The sequence below is a fragment of the Cherax quadricarinatus genome, chromosome 63 (assembly GCF_038502225.1).
Source record: "Cherax quadricarinatus isolate ZL_2023a chromosome 63, ASM3850222v1, whole genome shotgun sequence".
NCBI lineage: Eukaryota > Metazoa > Arthropoda > Malacostraca > Decapoda > Parastacidae > Cherax > Cherax quadricarinatus.
In genome coordinates, this window is record NC_091354.1 from 13,731,861 (window position 1) to 13,758,726 (window position 26,866).

The following is a 26,866-nucleotide window of genomic DNA, read 5'->3' on the forward strand; positions in this document are numbered from 1 at the left end:
AATCTAACATGCTGTGAAATGCATTCTGATGCTATAATTTCCCCTCTATAAATATGTTGCGTCATAGTTTTGAAGAAGGATTAGGCTGAAACAGGAGCATCAATGATTGTCTTTTTAATAATGCTGATATCTGATTCCAGGGAAGCCTAGTGAGGGGTAAATCATCATCAATGAGAGGAATTCCCTTGGCTAGGGTCATGAGCAGGGGGTCATCACACTGCTGGTTGTCCCTCTCTCACTATCACCCCTACAATAGAATGCTGCCACCAGCACTGCACAATGATATATTCAGCATCGCAGATTTTGATTTATTAAGATTCCTAAAGCTTTTCCGTGATCCACTATTATGTGGGTTTAGAAAAAAAACTCCCGAGTTTGCTTTCAAGCACTGAAATATAACTGTAGTAATTTCTTTGATTTTTTATCAATTAAATCACAACATGATGTTAATTACACGTCAGAAGAATTCAAAGATAAAAGAATAAAAGAAATTCTGGTTTAATTTAGCTAAATGACTTGAAAAATGACTTAAAGTAACTACATACATGATTGAATTTTAATGGTTGCAACAATGGCTGCAGGTGAAGAGTGTGGCTTCTCTGCTTTGAAACTAATTAAGCCTTACTCCACAAATTCATAAGATCAAGAAAGATTATAATTATATGCCCTTCTATCAGTTAAACAGGAATTACTGCAAAATATTTAGTCAGAATTTTAGTGACTTTACTGATCACTTCTAAGAGAGTCAGAAAGAAATACACTGAACGATGATTCAGTAAAACCAAGTGTCTTAAGTTATATCAAATACCTTCCAAGTATCATCTGTTTACCTTAGTAATCTTTTTCACCACACGCCACTGAAAAAACTTTAGAAGGACGAACTGAACACTACAATATGAAGTGAACGCTACAGTATGAAGTGAGCACTACAGTATGAAGTGAATACTACAATATGAACACTATAATATGGAGTGAATACTACAGGATGACGTGAACACTATAATATGAAGTGAATACTACAGTATGGAGTGAATACTACAATATGAAGTGATACAATATAAAGTGAATAATACACTATGAAGTGAACACTACAATATAAAGTGAACACTACAATATGAAGTGAATACTACAATATGAAGTGAATAATACAGTATGAAGTGAACGCTACAACAAGACGTAGAGTTCCACACACAAAACACACACACACACACACACACACACACACACACACACACACACACACACACACACACACACACACACACACACACACACACACACACACACACACACACACACACACACACGGAGGAGAGGGGGACAGGAAATATGGAACGCTAAGTTGTTGGAGATGGCGATGTAAAACTTCACGAGTCAGCACATCAAGGACACAATTAGAGAGAGGAGGTGAACCTGCGAGGCTGGACCTTACATTCACCTTAAGTGATTCTGATGTAGGGGACACTGAATATGAGAGACCCGTCAGTGCTAACGACCATGCAGTACCGAGATCTGAATACCCAGTGGAACTGAACACGAAGAGAAACACGCAGAATGAAGGGGCCAAGCCTGACTTCAAAATAGCCTACATAGACATGAGACAATTCCAAAATGGAGCTCCTTAGAAACCAAGGAAAGGAAGCTAGATAGAAAGACTAACGACACGGATTATGTAGCTGCAAAGTGCCGAAAGGCAGAGAGATTCATACCCAGAAGCAGAAGCACTGACAGGAACAGAATGATCCTATAGTTCACCCAGAGGTGCAGAGACAGAAAAGCTAAAAGTGCAAGAGCATGAAAGACATATAGGAAGCAAAGACTGCCAGCAAATAGGAAACCAAGCAAAAAAAAAACAGAAACGAATATGCATAGGTAAGAAGAAAAGCTGAATAATAATGAAAATATAGCATTAATCAAAGTCCAATCTAAGCCAAAGTTTTCGTATACCAACATCAGAAAGAATACAACTGTGAATGACTAGGTAATAGGGCTGAAGAAGGATGAAGGGTAGCTCATTTAAAAAGACCAGAGGTCTTCAAGAAGCTGAGCAGAAGATTTATAGACGTATCCTCAATGGAATCACGAACACTGCCGGAGAGTCAAAGAGGGAGGAAGCCCCAACGAATACTGGACACAATACACAAAGGAAGATGTGAAGAAACTAATGAGAAAGCTAAATACCTCGAAGGGGGCCAGACATATCTCCGTGGGCTGTATGCAAGGGAAAACAAAAAAACTTTGGGAATCACTAGCTGTGATCTTCAACAAGGCACGTCCCAGATTTCTGGGAACATCAAATGTAATCCCGATATTTAAAAAAAATTGAGCAGACAAATTGTATTAAACTACAGTGTCACTAAACCATACCCCCGGCCGGGATTGAACCCGCGGTCATAGAGTCTCAAAACTCCAGCCCGTCGCGTTAGCCGGGGGTATGGTTTATTTGCAATCGTGTCATTACGATTTCTTGAGTCAGTACAGTGTCACTGACAGGCACAGTACATAAGGTTATAGAGATTATCAAGAGAAGAGTAGTGCAGCATCTGGAAATTAGTGAATCCACAAACAACAACCACCAGCATGGTTTTAGAAATGGTAAATCCTAGCTCACAAACCTGCCAGAGTTCTATGATAAGGTGACGAAAGTTAAGAAGGAGAGCGGGTGGCTGGACTATATTTTTGGACTGTCAGGCATTCGATACAGTAACCCACAAGAGACCGGATTGAAAGCTAGAGTAGGAGACAGGAATAACAGGGAAAGCAGTAGGGTGGAAGCAAAAATGCTTACCTGGAATGAAATAATGTATTATGGTCTGGGAAGAGGTGACGGAATGGGTAAGTGTGACCTTCCACAAGGGTCAGTATGGTCACTAGTACTGTTTCTTGTGTATGTATCCATGACAGAAGTTGAGTCAAAGGTTTGTAGATGTGACACTAAAAAGAATACAAACAGAAGCAGATCAGGAAAGACTACAAACTTATCTGGACAAACTGCAGGATTGGTTTGACAAGTGGCTACTAGAATTTAACTTCAGCAAATGCAAAATTATGAAAATCCTGAAAGAGCCAAGACGACTGGAAACAATGCCAGCTTGAGAGAAAAAGACTGTTAACCTCCCTGAAAGAGTAGAGTCTCGGGGTGAGCATAGCTCTAAGCATATCGGGAGCCACACATCAACCGAATAGGCGCCACAATAAACACGGAAATGGCGAATTTAAGAAAAGCTTTCACGAACCTCAGCAAAAAGTCATTCACGACACTATATATTAGTTAGGCTCATCTTGGAGTATGCAGCACCACTAAGGAACTAGCAAATGATAACACAAGGTAAGAAGCTGGAAACAGTGCAAAGGTTTGCAGCTACCGACGAAACTAGTCCCAAAGATAAGAGGAGGCTAAACAGGAGAGGAGAGGAGAGGCTAAAAAAGCTAAAGCTGATGATTTTAGAAGACAGAAGGACCAGGGGTGTCATGATTACGATGTGCAAAATAGTGAGAGGGATTGACAAAGCAGACAGGGCAAATTTGTTTGAGAGGCGGGTCTTGGGTACACGAGGGAAAAGCTGGCAGTTAATATATCACAGATGCTTCACAAGGATATCAGGAAATGCTTCTTTATAGAAAACCGGTGGTCAGGAAGTGGAACGACCTATACAGCTTAGTGATAGAGGCAGAATCCATATACAGTTTTAAGAAGACGTATGATAGGGCTCGCGCAGCTAGGAGCTGAGAGGGGAGCCCAGGAGCTTCAACTCGACCCCTCCAACCACAAATAGGCGAGGCGAGTACAGACAGACACAGACACAGACAAAGACACACACATAAATATTTTATTATTGTAAAAATTTAAAAAAAGTGTTTAATCAAGAGAGAGCCTGAGCAGCTACATCCAAAGATTTTTTCTCACTTGTTTTTCTTCTTTTACCCATTTTTCCCTTGCTTTGTTTTGCAGCACAAATACTCAGCAGGAGGCGCCGTTAACAGTGGCCATAACAGAAATACAAATGAGGGGAGTCAAACCAACCAGTGTAGCAACCACAAAGAAAACCCACCATTTTTGATGTTTGTGGAATCCAACGCTACGCTGATAATACCTTGCTCTCTACTTTGATAGGATGGCTGGGGGTGGGGAAAGGGGGTTGTAGGGGAGTTGGGGTGATGTGGAGGGGGCGGGGTATGGCTACAGTAGAGATCTGAGGAGGGGAATATCAAGGGTAGTGAGTGGGGGAGGGAGCACTGGGGTGGAGGGGGAAGCACCTGAATGCAAATGGAGTCACCAACCAAAATAAAACAATGAAAGAAAGAGTAAGAGAGGAAAACCTTAATATTATGGTGATCATAGAGACAACACCCTGATATTATAGTGTTAATAGACGCACACTGATATTATAGTGATCATAAAGACAACACCCTGATATTATGGTTATCAAAGAGACAATACACTAATATTATAGTGATCATAGAGACAACACACTGAAATCACTTCCTACGACAGCAAGAAGTTCTGAAGATGGTGATAACGATAACTCTGGGCCTCCTTTAGGAGGCCCAGGGTTATCGTTTACTACAGACATAATATGCAAACAAGATGGCTGCAACTACAGGAGCACCAACTCGGGGCCTCCTAAGAGTGAAACACCCTGTAGTTGAAATATCTAATGCAATGGTCTGCTAGTTTTAGAACTGACTTATCATGGGTTCAAACCCAAGATCATTCCATGATTTGATTATAGAGAAAGTTTCACAAATAAACTGACTAGGAAACCTGGGACCTTCTAGGGATGGGGGTCATCATAAACATGGAGAGCAAAGGTAAAAGAGACAGTAACAGGAAACGCTTAGTTAACACCTCGGCGAAGATACAGGGATAAACAGCAGGCATGAGCCAGCAAGTCTACTTGATATTCACTCTGAAACAAATCAAATTTCGTGAAAAATGAATACTGAATGCGAGTAGGTGTAAGTTATCGCACAGCGCTAACCTATAACTATCTAGAAGAAATACAACTAGAGAATAAAATGGTAGCGCAAAATGCCAAATTAAACAAAAGGAGATTAAGAAGGTATCAGAAATTTCCTGAGAGAAGTAAACTGGCTGGAGAGTAGCCAGCCCAAGAAAAGATGTAAAGATTGGACATAAAATGTAGTGACATCCACGGAACATTTATACAAGATATGAAGAGAAAACAAAGGATCTTATGGATCAAACAAGATCGTAGAGACAAAAGCAAAAACGGAGGACAGAATGGAGTTGGAAAAATGTAAATCACAGAGGATAGACAAAAGCAGGAAAACGAAAGAGTTAAGAATAAGTATGGAGTACGAAGAGAGGGAGGAAAAAATGTAAATTACACCATGTAAGGTGAAAACAGAAGCCTTCATAGTCACGTAATGAAAATGACAGTAAATTATCAAGTGATAAGACTGAACAAGGAAGAACACATTTGATAAACGAGAGAGAGAGAGAGAGAGAGAGAGAGAGAGAGAGAGAGAGTAACTTGCAAGGAACTCAAAACTAAGGTAGTAAGGGAGCCTAGATATTTCTACCCACACTAGGACACGTCAAGGCAAAAGTGGGATGCAGAAATACAGCAGATATACGAAACAATGCCAGGGTGAAGGTTTTAAAGGAATAACTGGACCTCTACCTGAGACAAGTGCCAGATCAGCCAGGCTGTGATGACCATGTAGGCCTATGAGATGATTTCAGCAACATCTTGGTTAACCAGTCAATAATGAAGTCTAGCCCGACTTCAAGAGCGAAAAACTCCCAAAACCTGTGACAGGCTTGTAACATTCTCATGGGTACTGACCTAAAGGCTGCTATCACTGACATGTTTCCCACTCAGAAGGTTACTGGAGCACTTGGAGAGTAGTTTCATTAGTGGGAAAAAAAAAAAACATGGATTCAGAGATGAGAGATCCTTTTTAAGGAACCTACTGAAGTTGTACGACAGTTAATTAAATAAATCAAGAGAAGGAACTGGATGGCCTGCATATTCATAAACTAAAAGTCTTTAATACAGTGACCCGCCAGAGGCTGATCCACAAGTTACATGAGCAAAAGGGGACAATTTTTAAAGTCATCCAGTGGATCGAAGAGAACCTGAAACAAAAAACGAAGAGTGACAGAAAAAGACAAGGTTACTAGAAGGGTGAGGATAACGTGTTGTCTCTCTCAAGAATCACAGCTATCAGCAATACTGACACGCATAGTCTGCCAGAGGGACTCAATCGTTTAATAAAGATATGCCCAAATGTTAACCACGTGTCTTACTTATCAACTTGTCGGTATTGTATACCACTTTTATATTAACACTAACTGTGTAAATAGCTGCTAAGCTATTAAAATTAATAGGAGAGAGAGGTTAGAGTCAGCCTTCAAAGACAGTGAGGCTACAAGTGTGGTCGAAGAAGCTGCTGGAATTCAGTCTTTGAATTCGGGGAAGAAAGCAAACTGGAGAAGTGAGAGATCGAGGGAAGAACTATGTTTATATTTGAAAGAAAAGGATTTTGCTGTGATCACATCGAATAGCACGAATACCATCACCCTCACCATCGACACATTCAATATTAACCCAACGATATCTTTGTCCTCCCCACCAACACACCACTACCAACACCCTGACCACTACCGCCACTCTCCCGCCTTCATCACCCCCACCACCACTAACACCGCCTCTTCTTGCTACCAAAACCCCTTACCTTTAACACCTTCCCCCTCTACCCCTGACACATTCCCTCCCTTCACCATTATCACTTCGCACATACAGCCTCACACCTCCATCACTTCCACACCATCACCCCCACCAACAATCTTATCAATCCTCACCATTACCCCCACACCTCTACCCATGTCAACACAATCCCCACTCCCCGACATCATGCCCTCACCTCCATCATCCCCACCAACACAATCACTCCCCACCATCACCCCTACTCCTCCACCATCATCATCCCTCCCCAACATCCCTATTTCTCCACCAACACACTCCTCAAAAACCACCCGTACCCCTGCACAAACACAATCATCACTCTCCAACGCCACCCCCACTCCTCCACCCCTACCATCACTCCCCAACACCTCCACCACAAACCATACTGACCTTCGTTCTCGTCCTCGTCATCGAAGTCTTCAAGAGGAGCGATGTCGTTGGGTGTGTTCATAGACATGAGGGACGCCATACTCTGCATGTCCTCATCTCTGTTGACATAGACACACACAACATTAGTTACTGCTACTGTGTGTGTGTGTGTGTGTACTCACCTAGTTGAGGTTGCGGGGGTCGAGTCCGAGCTCCTGGCCCCGCCTCTTCACTGATCGCTACTAGGTCACTCTCCCTGAGCCGTGAGCTTTATCGTACCTCTGCTTAAAGCTATGTATGGATCCTGCCTCCACTACATCGCTTCCCAAACTATTCCACTTACTGACTACTCTGTGGCTGAAGAAATACTTCCTAACATCCCTGTGATTCATCTGTGTCTTTAGCTTCCAACTGTGTCCCCTTGTTACTGTGTCCAATCTCTGGAACATCCTGTTTTTGTCCACCTTGTCAATTCCTCTCAGTATTTTGTATGTCGTTATCATGTCCCCCCTATCTCTCCTGTCCTCCAGTGTCGTCAGGTTGATTTCCCTTAACCTCTCCTCGTAGGACATACCTCTTAGCTCTGGGACTAGTCTTGTTGCAAACCTTTGCACTTTCTCTAGTTTCTTTACGTGCTTGGCTAGGTGTGGGTTCCAAACTGGTGCCGCATACTCCAATATGGGCCTAACGTATACGGTGTACAGGGTCCTGAACGATTCCTTATTAAGATGTCGGAATGCTGTTCTGAGGTTTGCTAGGCGCCCATATGCTGCAGCAGTTATTTGGTTGATGTGCGCTTCAGGAGATGTGCCTGGTGTTATACTCACCCCAAGATCTTTTTCCTTGAGTGAGGTTTGTAGTCTCTGACCCCCTAGACTGTACTCCGTCTGCGGCCTTCTTTGCCCTTCCCCAATCTTCATGACTTTGCACTTGGTGGGATTGAACTCCAGGAGCCAATTGCTGGACCAGTTCTGCAGCCTGTCCAGATCCCTTTGTAGTTCTGCCTGGTCTTCGATCGAGTGTATTCTTCTCATCAACTTCACGTCATCTGCAAACAGGGACACCTCAGAGTCTATTCCTTCCGTCATATCGTTCACAAATACCAGAAACAGCACTGGTCCTAGGACTGACCCCTGCGGGACCCCGCTGGTCACAGGTGCCCACTCTGACACCTCGCCACGTACCATGACTCGCTGCTGTCTTCCTGACAAGTATTCCCTGATCCATTGTAGTGCCTTCCCTGTTATCCCTGCTTGGTCCTCCAGTTTTTGCACCAATCTCTTGTGTGGAACTGTGTCAAACGCCTTCTTGCAGTCCAAGAAAATGCAATCCACCCACCCCTCTCTCTCTTGTCTTACTGCTGTCACCATGTCATAGAACTCCAGTAGGTTTGTGACACAGGATTTCCCGTCCCTGAAACCATGCTGGCTGCTGTTGATGAGATCATTCCTTTCTAGGTGTTCCACCACTCTTCTCCTGATAATCTTCTCCATGTGTGTGTGTGTGTGTGTGTGTGTGTGTGTGTGTGTGTGTGTGTGTGTGTGTGTGTGTGTGTGTGTGTGTGTGTGTGTGTGTGTGTGTGTGTGTGTGTGTGTGTGTGTTAGATTACCAGAAATATTTAAAGAGCTTGGGTTATTATACTCATAAGGGTCGTGAAGTGCCTGGTAAATCCGCAGGCAATTAGACATGATCCAAGGGAAGGACGTATTCAACTTCCTGGATGAAAACCCCTCACTGTTGTCTGGGAACCTGCCTTGAGAACTTACTATGAGATGAGAGTAATTACGATAATAATATACAATAGTAACAATACTAACAGCATAATAATAATAATAATAACAGGAGAAATATTATTTACTAATAGTAATAATAATAATAGTAATAGCAATAGTAATAGAAATTGTAATAATAGCAATAGTAATAATGATAATAGTAAGAACAATAGTAATATGAATTGTAATAATAGTAGTAGCAATAGTAATGATAATATCAAACAATAGTAATATCAAAAGCAACAATAATAGCAGGAGTGACAAACAGTAATTGCAGGTAGTATTAAGAATAGATAATGTCTGTTGTGTAAAATAATCTTCAATAGTTCTCCTGGAGTCCGCCAGCAGCAACAGTCTGGTTGACCAGGCATGCACTAGACAAGTCTGGCCCAGGGTCGGGCTCCAGGGTGTAGGAAAACTCTCGAAATCTTATATAGGTAAAGGTACGTTTTGCCACGAGGCAGAGTAAAACATCAACAGAACTTTTTTGTCAATAAAAGTCCTACGTTCTATTTGTATATTTTACTGTAACAATGTTTCGCCCTGTGTGGAACTTCATCGTGATTTAATATATTTGTATATTTTACTGTAACAATGTTTCGCCCTGTGTGGAACTTCATCGTGATTTAATATATTTGTATATTTTACTGTAACAATGTTTCGCCCTGTGTGGAACTTCATCGTGATTTAATATATTTGTATATTTTACTGTAACAATGTTTCGCCATGTGTGGAACTTCATCGTGATTTAATATATTTGTATATTTTACTGTAACAATGTTTCGCCCTGTGTGGAACTTCATCGTGATTTAATATATTTGTATATTTTACTGTAACAATGTTTCGCCATGTGTGGAACTTCATCGTGATTTAATATATTTGTATATTTTACTGCAACAATGTTTCGCCCTGTGTGGAACTTCATCGTGATTTAATATATTTGTATATTTTACTGCAACAATGTTTCGCCCTGTGTGGAGCTTCATCGTGATTTAATATATTTGTATATTTTGTCATTATTAGATAACATAATAAAGCTCTAGACCTTTATTATGTCTTCGTGAAGCTCTGGGTGGCTCGTGGCCTGGTAGGCAAAGCTCTTGCTTCACACGCTGAGGGTCCGGGTTCGATTCCCGGCAAGGGTAAATATATTGGGCGTGTTTCCTTACACCTGTTGTCCATGTTCATTCATCAGTAAAATGGGTACCTGGGTGTTAGTACACTGGTGTGGGTCGCATCCTGGGACAAAACTGACATAATTTGCCCGAAATGCTCAGCATAACAAGCGGCTTTCTATATAGTAGTATGTCATTGTTGTTAGCTAGGACTGTATACCTTGTACATGTACTTGTAGATGTGAAGAGATTATTATTATTATTATTATTATTATTTAGAGCCTTGTCATGCCTTTATAAAGCTCTACACAAGGTGAAACATTGTCCATATAAATGTTGTGTAAAGCGTGTTCTACAATGTTATGGGCAGTACGACATATTGATTCAAAACTGGCGTTGGCAGCAGCCTGGCCAGAGAAGAGTGTGGCGAGAACCTTGTTGTTTTCTATGTACTCATCACATGTACACTGGTACGCTGGTAGTGCTACCAGCGATGACATAATGTTATTGGCAGATGGTCTTCTGAATATATTTATTTTTGTATTCTTGTCGAATATTGTATAGGGGTGGGGGGGGGTAGAGGAGGAGGGAGAGAGAGCGTAAGGCAGTAACCTACTCAGGCAAGGAGGCGTACACACACACACACACACACACACACACACACACACACACACACACACATGATGCATTGCAAATAAGCAGATATCTGAGGCTCGGGGGCAAGACGCACTACTCTCCTCCACCAGGAAGGTTCACCACCACCATCAAATTCACCACCCACCGCCCACCAATACACTCACCACAGCACCGCCCACCCCCACACAACCCACCACACACCCCCACCATAAGCAAGACGCCTTGCACCACCACACAACTCCAGCTCTGCTGCAACGAAAACTTTGAAGCTGCCGTAGCCACTGAGCCCATAGTGGAATACTCAATGATATCCTCATCACCGTACTGAAGTCTCCCAGCTCAGGATAACACATTTCATTACTTCATGCATACAATCCACCCTGTGTGTTGGAATATGGCAGAGAACAATAGCTGTGTTTGTTCCCATAATGTAACTCAAACAGAATCGTGTAGCTGCCTAGCAACGAGTGAAAAATTAAGGAAACACAGACATCACACCCATTACAAAGACGACTTTCTTGGGAATATAAACACGTGACATTTCCGGAGGGTACCTGCACTTGTTGGTTACCTGCAGTTGCTTCCGGGGGTCACCGCTCCCGCGGCCCGCTCCCAGACCAAGCTTCCTGGTTGCTGGCTTGCTGGTACCAAATAGCAAAAAAATAAGGGAAAACAGATGAGGAGCGATTGATAATCACAAACCACTGGTGATTAAAGAGTCGGGAAGCTTGGAGTTTGTGTTCAAAGACTATAACAGCGGACACCATCATGCATGGACGGTGAACGGTGATAGTGTTTTGTTTCACTTACAAAACATTAGAACAGTTTCATCAAGTACATTAAACAAATACCGTTTCCAACATTATCAAATTTACACTAACAATATCATTTTGATACTGTCAGGAAATAGTTCGAAGTGTTAGCAAATTTTGACGAAAGGGAAAATATTCGCAGAAATTTGTACTGAAACAGATTTTGTCTTGTTAGCAAAGTTAATAGTGTTACATAACCAGCAGCGAACAACAGAGGGCAAAGATAGTACAATGAGAGCAAGACGACAGCAATACCACACACATTAGAAACAGTAACAGTCATACAATACTATCTCTCCAATATCCAAAAGAAAGAAGAACTTAAAGGATGACTTTAAAAAGAAAGACTGTGAGCGAATAAAAAAAAATGTGAAAGGAAACTGGGAGGTACAACAATTCACAAGATAATTGAAGGTTGATACCAAACATGTGGAGAAGAAAAGGGGAAAACAGGGATCCACAAGGTTCAACTAGGAATATGGAGGTCCCAGGGAAAACATCATGAGAAATACACACCAAGAAAAAATTACATCCCCATTTCTACAGCAGCAAATTTTGGTAAATAGGGTAATATTCTTGCCAACCCCATGGAGTTGTTGAGTTCTTAGGCAAGCACCCGGGAGGAGAGAGGGGGGGTGGGAGGGCCAACCCTGAACTAGGACTACCCAAACCCCACCACGTACCCCGAGGGAAGAGGGACGAAGGGGGAATAGTAGGGCCAACAGTGAGCTAGGACTGCTCAAACCCCACCACGCACCCTGGGGAGATGTGCGGAGAGGGATGGGGGATAGGAAGGCCAACCCCAAGCTAGGACTGCTCAAACTCCACCACGCACCCTGGGGAAGAGGGAGAGTTCCTCACCCCGGAGCAGGAGGTTCTCAAGCCCCACCACTGAATTAAGGTGATCCATTTTCTAGGACTCTAGAGAAGAATTTGATTACAAAACACTAGCATGATTTACCGAAGGTAAGTGATGCCTCACAAACCTACATGACTTAGATGACAATAACACGGACGGAGAAAAAACTACATGGACGGGTCTACTGTATTACACAGAGGAAAAGCATCTGATATTGTACCCCGCCAGAGATCGATCCAGAAACCAGACAAACACGAAGGGGTAGAAGAAGAATCACTTCCCTAAATGAAAAATATTGAATGAACACATGACAGATTGATGGTAAAGAGAGATAAGTGAAGAAAAAAAAAAGAGTAAGGAAGAGACTCCTGCTGTCAGACACTACTGTATCTTGTATGCTAATGTTTGTTGAAGACATGAGGCTAATGAGACGAATAAGAATAGGAAAGTAATGCCAGGCCAGAAGAAGTCTTAAACAGGCTTTAAGTGTGGTCATACAAGTGGCAACTTGACTTTAACTTAAACAAGTGCAAGCTCTTGTAATAACAAAATGCGAGAGAAGACCTGAGCCGAAGGTCAGAAATAAGTAAATCTAGAGATAGATGTGGAAATCAACATCACAACAAACATATTGACATAGGTCAGACCTATGAGAGAGAATGTGGTACCAGCATGGAGCTGACACCTGGTCAAACATGATCACAAACTGAAGAAGATTCAGAGGTTTACAGCAGAATAAAAGCGAAGCTGAAGCTTTGAGGAGAAACCTGGAAGAGTGGATGACCAGGAAGACCAGACTGCAATGTACAAAATATTCATAGGACTTGACAGGGCGGATAGGAACAGACTGTTTGAAATGCAAGACACAGGGGTAAGGGGGCATACATGAAAGCTAAAAAATACAGATTACAAAGAGGTATTGTAAACAATACGTTTTTCGGTCTAAGACAATTAAGTAGAATGAAGTGGATGAGAGAAGGGAGGAAAACATCATACAATGTATTAAAAGTATAAATAATAATAATAAAAATAAGAATAATGAGCTAGTTGTGAGTGTGGGGGGAGGTGCGTGAGGCAGCGGGTAATATGAAAGTGGGTAAAGCAGCTGGGACTGACCGGACAGAGACAGAAATGTTAAAAGCAGGTGAGAATACAGCTTTGGAGTGGTTGGTACTTTTATTTAATAAAAGGCAGAAAGCATGCATAGTTCCTTTGCAAAAAGGCAAAGGGGACAAAAGAGAGGGTAAAAATTATAGGGAATAAGCCTGTTGAATATACTTGGTAAAGTGCATGGTAGTTATTACTGAAAGAATTAAGAGTAAGACGGAGACCAGGATCGCAGATAAACAAGGAGGCTTTAGGAAAGGTAGGGGGTGTGTAGACCAAGTGTTTACAGTGAAACATATAGGTGAACTGTATTTAGATAAGGGTAAAGAGGGTTTTTCGTTGCATTTATGGATTTGGAAAAGGCGTATGACACGGTGGATACCTGGAGTATACCCGGAAAGGGTTCCGGAGTCGATGCCTCCACGGCCCGGTCTGAGACCAGACCTCGTGGTGGATCAGGGTCTAATCAACAAGGCTGTTACTGCTGGCCGAGGTGAATGTCAAGGTGTAATTTCAGACGGCCCTCTAATACCTCAATATAGAGGGCCAGAGGGCCATAGCATAGGCGAGCAATGTGGCAGATGTTGCAGATATATGGAATAGGAGGTAGGTTACTGAAAGCAGTGAAGAGATTTTGCGAGGACAGTGAGACTCAGGTATGAGTATGCAGGAGAGAGGGAGATTATTTCCCAGTAAAAGTAGGCCTTAGGGATGTATGATGTCACCATGGTTGTTCAGTGTATTTATAGGTGGGGTTGTAAGACAAGTGAATGTTCGAGTGTTGGCAAGAAGTGTGGGATTACAAGATAAAGAATCTAACACAAAGTGGGAGTTATCACAGATGCATTTTGCTGATGACACTGTGCTTTTGGGAGATTCTGAAGAGAAGTTCCAGAGGTTGGTGAACGAGTCTGGCAGGGTATATAAAAGAAGGAAATTATAAGTGAACACACAAAGAGTAAGCTGATGAGTGAACACACAAAGAGTAAGCTGATGAGGATAACAAAAATTTAGGTATTGAAAGATTGGATATCAGATTGGAGGGAGGGAGTATGGAGAAAGTGACTGTATTTACATATTTGAGAGTGGACTTGTCGGTAGATAGGTTTATGAAAGACGAATTGATGAGGGGAAAAAGGTGAGTGGTGCACTGAGAAGTCTGTGGAAACAAAGAACATTATCCATGGAAACAAAGAGGGGGCTGTATGAGAGCATATTTATACCAATGCTCTTGTGTGGGTGTGAAGCATAGGTGGTGAATTTTGCAACAAGGTGAAGGCTGAAGGCAGTGGAAATGTCATGTCTGAGGGAAATATGTGGTGTGAATATAATGCAGACAATCCACAGTTTGGAAACAAGGAGGAGGTGCAGGGTTACTAAAAGTATTATCCAGAGGGCTGAGGCGGGGTTCTTGAGGTGGTTCGGACATTTAGAGAGAGGATGGAAAAAAAACAGAATGACTTGGAGAGCGTATAACTCTATAGTGAAAGGAAGGCTGGACAGGGGCGGGCTTTTGAAAGGTTGGAAAGAGGGGGTAAATGAGGTTTTGTGTGCGAGGGGCTTGGACTTAAAGCAAGCATGCGTGAGCGTGTTAGGAGCGAGTGGAGACAAATGGTTTGTATGACTTGACGTGCTGTTGGAGTGTGAGCAAAGTAACATTTATGAAGGGATTCAGGGAAACCGGCAGGCCGGACTTGAGTCCTGGAGGTGGGAAGTACAGTGCCTGCACTCTGAAGGAGGGGTGTTGATACGTAGCAGTTTAACTGTAGTGTAGGCGAGCCTCTGGCAAGACAGTGATGGAGTGAATTATGATGAAAGTGTTTCTTCTTTTTCGGGTTACCCTGCCTTGGTAGGAAACGGCCGATGTGTTAATAAATAATAATAATAATAATAATAATAATAATAATAATAATAATAATAATAATAATAATAATAGCATATTATAAACGTAAAACCAAAAAAACTACCTTTCGAAAGTATATTAATTGATTACATCTGTTAATGATCCTGAGGACCCCTTCCCCCAGGACCGCGCTCCTCAAATGGAAACAAAATATAAGAATTACAACTATTAAGAGAGGCAAAGTGTGCACTGAATGCAAGTACAATTCTCCAGTGTGAACCTGCCTGAGTACATGTTCACGAGAGAAAAAAGACCAGCAATCCTGCCCGAGTACAGAAAGTTCAACTGATTTCCGTTTCACACTCCTATGGCGAGGCTAGGAGCTGAGACTCGACCCCCCCCCACCCCCACCACACACGTTTCTGAATACAAGAGTGAGTCAGGGAACTAAGACTAGACCTGAACACCCACAATTGTAGGTCCAAGAAAGTGACTGAACCAGGAAGTTAAGACTAGACCTCAACAAACACAGCTGCAGGTACAGGAAAGTGAAGGGCCAAGGTTGTGTACTCAGAGAGCACAAGTACGCTAGAGTACACCAGGTCACCTGTTACTCTCATACTCAGTAATGCACCACAAAGGCAATCTCTATAAACATCTCTTCTTTAGTCGCACTGCTTTTGCTGCTCCGAACTGGGAGCGGCCGCCGCTAAGAGGGAGGGAGGGGAGGGAATGAAGGGAGGGGAAGAGGGAAGGAGGGGAGGGGCTCAAGTGAGACACTAAAGGTAATCTACCTGGTACACTGGTGGGGGGTTACGCCTGCCTCAACTCGACCCCCGGTTCATACCCTCCACCTTCACTGTTTACATCTTGTTTACTGGAAAGCTTTACTTCCCCTCTGTTGTTTACTAGATAATCTCAGTGTTGTCTACCTGACAGTGGTCTATCAACATTACAATACTGTTGTCTACCTGTACCTCACCGGAAGTTTATCTTCCTGTAGATTATCGTGAATTTTGTTTACAGTAAGCCGATATTTTTCTTGGTATTTAATACTATTACAGCTTTTCCTGCAGATTACCTGAGAAAAAGAGAGAGAGAGAGAGACAGAGACAGAGAGAGAGAGAGAGAGAGAGAGAGAGAGAGAGAGAGAGAGAGAGAGAGAGAGAGAGAGAGAGAGAGAGAGAGAGAGAGAGAGGAAAAGAGAAGGAAAGTGAGAGGGGGAAAGAGAAAGCACGGACACACACACACACACACACACACACACACACACACACACACACACACACACACACACACACACACACACACGCAGTATTGCTCACTACACGTAATTCCAGAAGCAATCAGAGTGCAATGTTGGATGGGCAGGTTATAAAGCCCACCAGCATAAATACCTTAGTGAAGAAAGAGAAAGAGGAACGGACAACAAAGGTAAGAGACACGGGCGGACTGATGACCAGACAGGCAAATGAATGCAACTGTAGAGTGACTACATCAGAGGTGGTCAGACTTTAGTCAGACAGGATCTACTTTTTCCAAAGTTACCTCATATTCATGTAATATATATACATATATATATATATATATATATATATATATATATATATATATATATATATATATATATATATATATATATATATAAAAGCGACTATTGGCAGAAAGGTGGGCTAGTGCAAAGATGAGTAGTGGGGGGGTTGAAGAGGGTTGGATGAGTTTTAAAAATGCAGTATTAGAATGTGGGGCAGAAGTTTGTGGTTATAGGAGGGTGGGGGCAGGAGAAAAGAGGAGTGATTGGTGGAATGATGAAGTAAAGGGTGTGATAAAAGAGAAAAAGTTAGCTTATGAGAGGTTTTTACAAAGCAGAAGTGTTATAAGAAGAGCAGAGTATATGGAGAGTAAAGGAAAGGTGAAGAGAGTGGTGAGAGAGTGCAAAAGGAGAGCAGATGATAGAGTGGGAGAGGCACTGTCAAGAAATTTTAATGAAAATAAGAAAAAAATTTAGAGTTAAACAAGTTAAGAAAGCCTAGGGAACGTATGGATTTGTCAGTTAAAAACAGAGTAGGGGAGTTAGTAGATGGGGAGAGGGAGGTATTAAGTAGATTGCGAGAATATTTTGAGGAACTTTTAAATGTTGAGGAAGAAAGGGAGGCGGTAATTTCATGCACTGGCCAGGGAGGTATACCATCTTTTAGGAGTGAAGAAGAGCAGAATGTAAGTGTGGGGGAGGTATGTGAGGCATTACGTAGAATGAAAGGGGGTAAAGCAGCTGGAACTGATGGGATCATGACAGAAATGTTAAAAGCATGGGGGGATATAGTGTTGGAGTGGTTGGTACTTTTGTTTAATAAATGTATGAAAGAGGGGAAGGTACCTAGGGATTGGCGGAGAGCATGTATAGTCCCTTTATATAAAGGGAAGGGGGACAAAAGACATTGCAAAAGCATAGAGGAATAAGTTTATTGAATATACCAGGAAAAGTGTACGGTAGGGTTATTATTGAAAGAATTAGAGGTAAGACAGAATGTAGGATTGCAGATGATCAAAGAGGTTTCAGAGTGGGTAGGGGATGTGTAGATCAAGTGTTTACATTGAAATATATATGTGAACAGTATTTAGATAAAGGTAGGGAAGTTTTTATTGCATTTATGGATTTAGAAAAGGCATATGATAGAGTGGATAGAGGAGCAATGTGGCAGATGTTGCAAGTTTATGGAATAGGTGGTAAGTTACTAAATGCTGTAAAGAGCTTTTATGAGAATAGTGAGGCTCAGGTTAGGGTGTGTAGAAGAGAGGGAGAATACTTCCCGGTAAAAGTAGGTCTTAGACAGGGATGTGTAATGTCACCATGGTTATTTAATATATTTATAGATGGGGTTGTAAAAGAAGTAAATGCTAGGGTGTTCGGGAGAGGGGTGGGATTAAATTATGGGGAATCAAATACAAAATGGGAATTGACACACTTTTTGCTGATGATACTGTGCTTATGGGAGATTCTAAAGAAAAACTGCAGAGGTTAGTGGATGAGTTTGGGAGTGTGTGTAAAGGTAGAAAGTTGAAAGCGAACATAGAAAAGAGTAAGGTGATGAGGGTATCAAATGATTTAGATAAAGAAAAATTGGATATCAAATTGGAGAGGAGGAGTATGGAAGAAGTGAATGTTTTCAGAAGCTTGGGAGTTGACGTGTCGGCGGATGGATTTATGAAGGATGAGGTTAATCATAGAACTGATGAAGAAAAAAAAGGTGAGTGGTGCGTTGAGGAATATGTGGAGTCAAAAAACGTTATCTATGGAGGCAAAGAAGGGAATGTATGAAAGTATAGTAGTACCAACACTCTTATATGGGTGTGAAGCTTGGGTTGTGAATGCAGCAGCGAGGAGGCGGCTGGAGGCAGTGGAGATGTCCTAAGGGCAATGTGTGGTGTAAATATTATGCAGAAAATTCGGAGTGTGGAAATTAGGAGAAGGTGTGGAGTTAATAAAAGTATTAGCCAGAGGGTAGAAGAGGGGTTGTTGAGGTGGTTTGGTCATTTAGAGAGAATGGATCAAAGTAGAATGACATGGAGAGCATTTAAATCTGTAGGAGAAGGAAGGCGGGGTAGGGGTCGTCCTCGAAAAGGTTGGAAGATTTAGATTTTGCCACCGAAGTGGCTAGTTTATTGTGCACCCCATATCCATCCTGTGGACGGTAGCGCGAGAGCATGTGGATACACAAAAGGCCTAGGAACTAGGCCCCAAAGGGTTAACAGGAATACATATGGCTTTATATCTACATATCTATAGTTCACTTATCTGTTACAAGCAAATTTAGGAAATTTGCTTAGTATATCTGGTATCTTATTTTCATTAATAAGATATCTTGACATGTCACATAGGTTATTATACTGTCTGTCTCTGTATTCCTCAATAAGTGGACAATTAAGCACATAGTGTTCAAGAGAGTGACCATATGCCTGATCACATAATTTACATTTAGTTTGATCATCATCTGTGTGTCTCCCAAACTGCCAGAAGTATATGTAACCAAGCCTAAGCCTGGCCACTACAACATCAGTCACTCTGTTCACATTGCAAGTTGCTCCATAAACATACTTATCTACGTTCATGTTATCATAGTGGGTTATAGATCTACTCAGGCTTCTAACTGCATTCCTATAACAATCATCTTCATTATTTACTTCTCTCCTAATATTATTCCTAATGCTAGACACAGTTATACCAAAGATATATTCTACGTTCTCCTTCTGGATACTCTTCTTGGCTAACATATCAACTTTATCATGAAGAAGTAATCCAATGTGTGATGGGATCCATAGCAATTGTACATTAATTCCTTTGTCCCTAATTTTTGAGTATCTATACCGGAAGGGGTAAGGGAGGTTTTGTGGGCAAGGGGCTTGGACTTCCAGCAGGCGTGCATGAGCGTGTTCGATAGGAGTGAATGGAGACGAATGGTATTTGGGACCTGACGATCTGTTGGAGTGTGAGCAGGGTAATATTTAGTGAAGGGATTCAGGGAAACCGGTTATTTTTATATAGCCGGACTTGAGTCCTGGAAATGGGAAGTACAATGCCTGCACTCTAAAGGAGGGGTTTTGGGATATTGGCAGTTTGGAGGGATATGTTGTGTATATTTATACGTATATACTTCTAAACTGTTGTGTTATGAGCACCTCTGCAAAAACAGTGATTATGTGTAAGTGAGGTGAAAGTGCTGAATGATGATGAAAATATTTTCTTTTTGGGGATTTTCTTTCTTTTTGGGTCACCCTGCCTCGGTGGGAGACGACCGACTTGTTGAATATATATATATATATATATATATATATATATATATATATATATATATATATATATATATATATATATATATACATGTATATATATATATATATATATATATATATATATATATATATATATATATATATATATATATATATATGAAATTAAGACACATGTGCAACTTATATATAATAAAATCAATTTTTAGTAGCTGATTTACCTAATAAAATGAACGAAACTTTCCTTGGCTTCAGGATGTGTAGGTTCAAATTTTGTTGTATCCTATACAATAACTGGAGATGTTTCTTTTGGTCAGCTTTAAACATTTTAGTACTGATGTATTTTCCTCAAAGGAAACCACGGTATGGGTGGGGCTTGAACTCGCGGCAAGTGAGTCGTAAAACTCCAGGCCAGCACGTACAGTGGTTTGTTTACATATAAGGAACTAAGGTTCAATCCCGACACGGGTGAAACGTTGGGCATGTTTCCTTACACCTGCTACCCATATTCACCCAACAGCAAGTAGGTACCTGGACGGCGTTAAACCACTGTTGTGCGTGGCATCCCAGGGAGAGGGACATCCCAGGGAGGGTGACATCCCAAGGAGGGTGGCATCCCAGGGAGGTTGGTATCCCAGCGAGGGTGGCATTCCAGGGAGGGTGTCATCCCAGGGAGAATGGCTTCCCAAGGAGGGCAGCATCTCGGAGAGGGTGGCATCATAGGGAGAGTGGCATCCCAGAGAGGGTTGCATTCCAAAGAGGGTGACATCCCAGGGAGGGTGACATCCCAGGGAGGGTGACATCCCAGGGAGGGTGACATCCCAGGGAGGGTGACATCCCAGGGAGGGTGACATCCCAGGGAGGGTGACATCCCAGGGAGGGTGACATCCCAGGGAGGGTGACATCCCAGGGAGGGTGACATCCTAGGGCTTTGAAATGACCTGAGGTAGAATAACAGCTCTTAGGGTGTAACTCAACTGAGTCAGAATAACATGTAAATTCAAGACTCGCAAAGTCACAGACAACAGGGAAACTGGGTTGTAACTACTGGTTTGGTAAGTGAAATGAAGTGGAGTGTCTGCTGGCGTAGGGGTGAATCACACCAGTGGAGAGCAGAGTATGATAGTATCATGAGTGGTGGGTGGTGAGGACGGAAGGGAGGGGGAAGATTTAAGAGAAGGGAAGAAAAGTTGAAGTGAATCAGAGCAGTGGGGGGGGAGGGGGAATGGATGGTATTATGAGTGGAGGGATATGATGGGGATGAGGGAGAGGGGGAGGGAAAGAAGAGAGAGGGAGGTAGGAGGAAGGGGGTGAATGAACAAGAGCGTCGGGAGAGTGCATTATAGATAAGGGCAGCCGGGGAGAGGGGTCAACTCTCAGGGATAAACCTAAATACTCTCATATACACCACTCCTGTATGACCGAAGGAGGGTGAGAGTAATGAGAGAGGATCAGGTTAGCAGAGAGGAAGGGTAAACATATTTATCTAAGTATGACCCTGTAAATATACAAATAATCCGTATTTGGGTGAGAGAAGCTTACAACGACTTTCTACCACCACTTCCACTACCAGCATTACCACTACCACTACGTCTTCCTTTCCTGGTCCCGTCTCTGTCCCCCTCGCCCATATATACTGGTTCCCTCCCTCTTTTGTGTTAACTATAAGATGGTGATAATATTACCTATAATTTTAAAGGGGCGGACTGGTAAGCCAGCGGAAGGCCTCGGTCAAATGACCAAAAACTCCAGCTGTAGGTCATATGACTAAGACCCGCGTCAGGAAACACTTGTCATCTTTCCGACAAACATTATACCTACCATCTTTTGTGTCACTGTGACTTTGTAAATGGTCCAAGTCGGACAGAAACGTCGTCGTAAGCTTCTCTCTCCTATGTGCGGGTTATTTATATATCGAGAAATGGTATGGTGATACAGACAAAATTTGGAAAAAGATACTTATGTATAGTTCAGGACATTAAAAGAAACGTCTTGCCACGAGTAGATTCTTCAGTCCTACTACAGAGATAACTAAGAAACAAGTATATGTAGTGGCAGGAGTCTGGTGGAAGGTCGCCTGGGTAGTAGTAGTAGTAGTAGTAGTAGTAGTAGTAGTAGTAACAGTAGTAGTAGTAACAGTAGTAGCAGTAACAGTAGTAGTAGTAGTAACAGTAGTAGTAGTAGTAACAGTAGTAATAGTAGTAACAGTAATAGTAGTAGTACAATTGTGGTGAGATTGTGTATTGTTGCAGTGATGGTATTGTACCGTTGTGTTCTTTATGCCTGTAAGGCTTCTTCTTTTATTATTATTAAAAAGAGAGAGAATTGTAGGATTCCGTTACTGATTAACTGTATATGAGAAGACTAAAGCAACTCGTGGTACTCTGACTGTTACCAGTGTTATCACAGTGGTACTCAGACTGTTACCAGTGTTATCACAGTGGTACTCTCACTGTTACCAGTGTTATCATAGCGGTACTCTCACTGTTACCAGTGTCATCACAGTGGTACTCTCACTGTTACCAGTGTCATCACAGTGGTACTCTCACTGTTACCAGTGTCATCATAGCGGTACTCTCACTGTTACCAGTGTCATCACAGTGGTACTCTCACTGTTACCAGTGTCATCATAGCGGTACTCTCACTGTTACCAGTGTCATCATAGCGGTACTCTCACTGTTACCAGTGTCATCATAGCGGTACTCTCACTGTTACCAGTGTCATCACAGTGGTACTTCTATTCAAGATTGATGGACTGACCACATCGACTCAAGGTTGAGGGACTGATTACCTCATTCTCCTCCTGTTCTTCAAGATTCTCCTTTGTATGGACTGATGAAGCCACTGTGTGGCGAAACGTTTCCTCAATAAAGATACCCAAGAGTTGCACATGTGTCTAATTTATCAACATGTCGGTTCTCTGAACCATTCATCTACAAACCTGTCAGACACTGCAACTTCTTGGGATCTTAATACTTGGGAATTCTTCGCTTGCCTAATTCTTGGGCACGACCTACTTCAACATTGAACAAATGTTACACGACCTATGACTGCTTCACCTCTCCTGCCAACGGTTTATAAGCTCCTTCTCAGCACGTATGCCGTATTCTATTCAAGATTGATGGACTGACCACATCGACTCAAGGTTGAGGGACTGATTACCTCATTCTCCTCCTGTTCTTCAAGATTCTCCTTTGTATGGACTGATGAAGCCACTGTGTGGCGAAACGTTTCCTCAATAAAGATACCCAAGAGTTGCACATGTGTCTAATTTATCAACATGTCGGTTCTCTGAACCATTCATCTACAAACTTCTTGATATAAATCCCAATAATCTATTTGCCTTATTACGTACGCTTAGGCATTGCTGTCTTGGTTTAAGGTTGCTGCTCACCATAACCCCCAAGTCCTTTTCGCAATCTGTATGGCTAAGTTCTACATCATTTAACTTATAAGTGCTAGGGTTATGGGCACTCCCAAGCTTCAGAACCTTGCATTTATCTACACTGAACTTCATCTGCCACTTTTCTGACCAAGAATAGAGTTTGTTTAAATCCTCCTGAAGTTCCATAACATCTACGTTTGAATCAATTATCCTACCTATCTTTGTGTCATCGGCGAATTTGCTCATATCACTTGTAATTCCCTCATCAAGATCATTGATATATATTATAAACAACAACGGGCCCAAGACTGATCCCTGTGGAACGCCACTTGTTACAGATCCCCACTCGGATTTAACCCCATTTATGGACACTCTCTTCTTCCTGTCACTAAGCCATGACTCGATCCACGAGAGCACTTTTCCCCCAATGCCATGAGCTGCCACTTTCTTTAACAGTCTATGGTGCGGAACTCTATCAAAAGCCTTACTAAAATCTAAGTAAATAATATCAAATTCTTTATCGTGGTCAACAGCCTCAAAAGCTTTACTGAAGAAAGTTAATAAATTAGTTAGACAAGACCGGCCTCTTGTGAATCCATGCTGAGTATCATTAATCAAGCTATGCTTATCGAGATGGCTTCTTATAATCTCAGCTATAATTGACTCTAGTAATTTGCCTACAATTGAGGTCAGGCTTATTGGGCGGTAATTTGACGGTAACGACTTGTCCCCTGTTTTAAAAATAGGAATTACATTAGCCATCTTCCACATATCAGACACTACACCTGTTTGAAGAGATAAATTAAAAATATTAGTTAATGGTTCACAGAGTTCCATTTTGCATTCCTTAAGAACCCTTGAAAAAACCTCATCAGGGCCCGGCGACTTATTTTGCTTCAGTCTATCTGCTTCACAACCATTTCACTAGTGACTGTGATGTTACAAAATTTATCTTCTTCTAGCCCACTATAAAAATTAATTACTGGAATATTGTTAGTGCCTTCCTGTGTAAAAACTGAGAGAAAATAATTATTAAAAATCGAGCACATTTCATTCTCTTTGTCAGTAAGGTGCCCATAGTTATTTTAAGGGGACCTATCTTATCTCTAACTTTTGTTCTATAGACCTGGAAAAAACTTTTTGGGTTAGTTTTAGAATCCCTAGCAACTTTAATTTCATAGTCCCTTTTAGCTTTTCTTATCCCCTTTTTAATGTCCCTCTTAATGTCAATATACTGATTCATAAGATGACCCTCACCTCTTTTGATACGCCTATAAATTCCTTTCTTATGCCCTAGTAGATATTTCAGCCTATTATTCATCCATTTTGGGTCATTTCTATTTGATCTAATTTCTTTATATGGGATAAACGTTCTTTGAGCAGCATGTATAGTGTTCAGAAAACTCTCATATTGATAGCTCACTTCGTTACCCCAGTCAACAGATGATAAGTGTTCTCTAAGCCCATCGTAATCTAAGCGAAAATCTGGGACTGTTACTGAGTTATCGCTGCTATCGTACTTCCATTCAATGCTAAATGTAATTGATTTGTGGTCGCTAGCACCCAGTTCCTCTGAAATTTCTAAATTATTAACAAGGGATTCATTGTTTGCCATAACTAAGTCAAGCAGGTTATTTCCCCTTGTAGGTTCTGTCACAAACTGCTTCAAAAAACAATCCTGAACTACTTCTAAGAAGTCGTATGATTCTAAATTCCCAGTCAAGAAATTCCAATCAATATGACTAAAGTTAAAGTCTCCTAGAATTACTACATTATCGTGCCTTGTGGCCTTAACAATTTCCTCCCATAGTAGTCTCCCTTGGTCCCTATCTAAGTTTGGGGGACGGTATATCACTCCTAAAATCAATTTTTCATGCCCTTCTGAAAATTCTATCCAAACAGACTCTGTATATGTTACTTCAGACTTAATACCCGTTTTTATGCAACAGTTCAAGCGATCTCGGACATACAATGCCACCCCACCCCCCTTCCCGATTCTTCTATCTACTTGGAACAATTTAAAACCCTGAATATGACATTCCTCAGGCATGTCCCGACTTTTTTAATTAAACCACGTCTCAGTTAAGGCAAATACATCAATGTTACCTGCACTAGCAACTAATCTCAACTCGTCCACCTTATTCCTAGCACTACGGCAATTAGCATAATAAACATTGAAAGACTCTCCTTTCTCTTTACCCTTCCTGCTCATTTCTGTTTTTCTACTAAACCTATTACTGTCCTTATCACCCAAAGTCCCTGGCTTTTCAATATCTACCTCATTCTGCTTATTACTAGTTCCCCTAGAACTCGTAATATTACTACACTGGGACTTCACTGTTTTCCTGCCAAAACCCATACCACTAACTATTCCTAGTTTAAAGTCCTAACTGCTCCCTCCACTGCAGTTGCCAGTGCTACCACCCCAGACCTAGATAAGTGAACCCCATCCCTGGCATACATGTCATTTCTGCCATAGAAGAGGTCCCAGTTGTCAATGAATGTTACCGCATTTTCCTTACAGTATTTGCCCAGCCAGCAATTGACACCAATTGCCCTAGACAACCATTCATTTCCAACTCCTCTCCTTGGCAAAATACCACATATGACAGGGTTTCCACCCTTACTCCTAATTATTTCTATTGCTGACCTATACCTGCTAATCAGGTCTTCACTCCTACATCTGCCAACATCGTTGCCTCCAGCACTGAGACAGATGATAGGATTGCTCCCATTACCTCTCATGATGTCATCCAGACGGCTAACAATATCCTCCATCCCAGCCCCAGGAAAGCAAACTCTCTGTCTCCTACTCCTGTCCTTCAAGCAGAACGCCCTATCCATATACCTAACTTGGCTATCCCCAACAACAACAATATTCTTACCTTCCTTGGTGTCGTTCGTCGTGATGTTCCCAGTAGTCGACTCACATTCGTCGGGTAGCACTGAGAATGTATTAGATGTTTCCACAACAGTTTCCACGGCAGTCTCTTTCTTCTTCATCGTTTCTACCTTTCCATTCGTCTTCTTGATCGTCAACTTCGTTCCCTGCTGTCCAGCCACTGACCAGTTTCCCTTCTTGACCTGAGGACTCAAAACAGGAGGACTACTACGAATCTTCTTGTTTTCCTCGGTCAGTCGCCGAATCTCCACCTTCGCCAACCTCAATTTTTCCTTAAGCTGTTGGTAAAGTTGCTCGATGGAGGGCATCTTGCTTCAATTCGTCGAGAGCGCGCAAACAGGTCTTCACAGAGCTAAGTACACGTCAACACTGCGCAAAAGCCAACTCAATCAGGAGCTACTGCAGAGCACGTCCGCACGGCCCAATAGCGATGGTACTCTCACTGTTACCATTGTGATCACAGTGGTACTCTCACTGTTACCATTGTGATCATAGCGGTACTCTCACTGATACCACTGTCTTCATAGTGGTACTCTCACTGTTAGCATTGTGATCATAGCGG

The 26,866-nt window shown here is 42.0% G+C and overlaps 1 protein-coding gene across 1 annotated transcript in view; it reads right to left on the reverse strand.

The window, feature by feature from the left end:
* Nucleotides 1-26,866, reverse strand: part of Ehbp1 (Eps15 homology domain containing protein-binding protein 1) — a 488,549-nt gene that overhangs the window by 304,912 nt on the left and 156,771 nt on the right. The window contains exon 5 of the mRNA XM_070098683.1: nucleotides 7,107-7,204. Coding sequence (XP_069954784.1) covers nucleotides 7,107-7,204 — 98 coding nt within the window. The remainder of the gene's footprint in view (nucleotides 1-7,106; nucleotides 7,205-26,866) is intronic.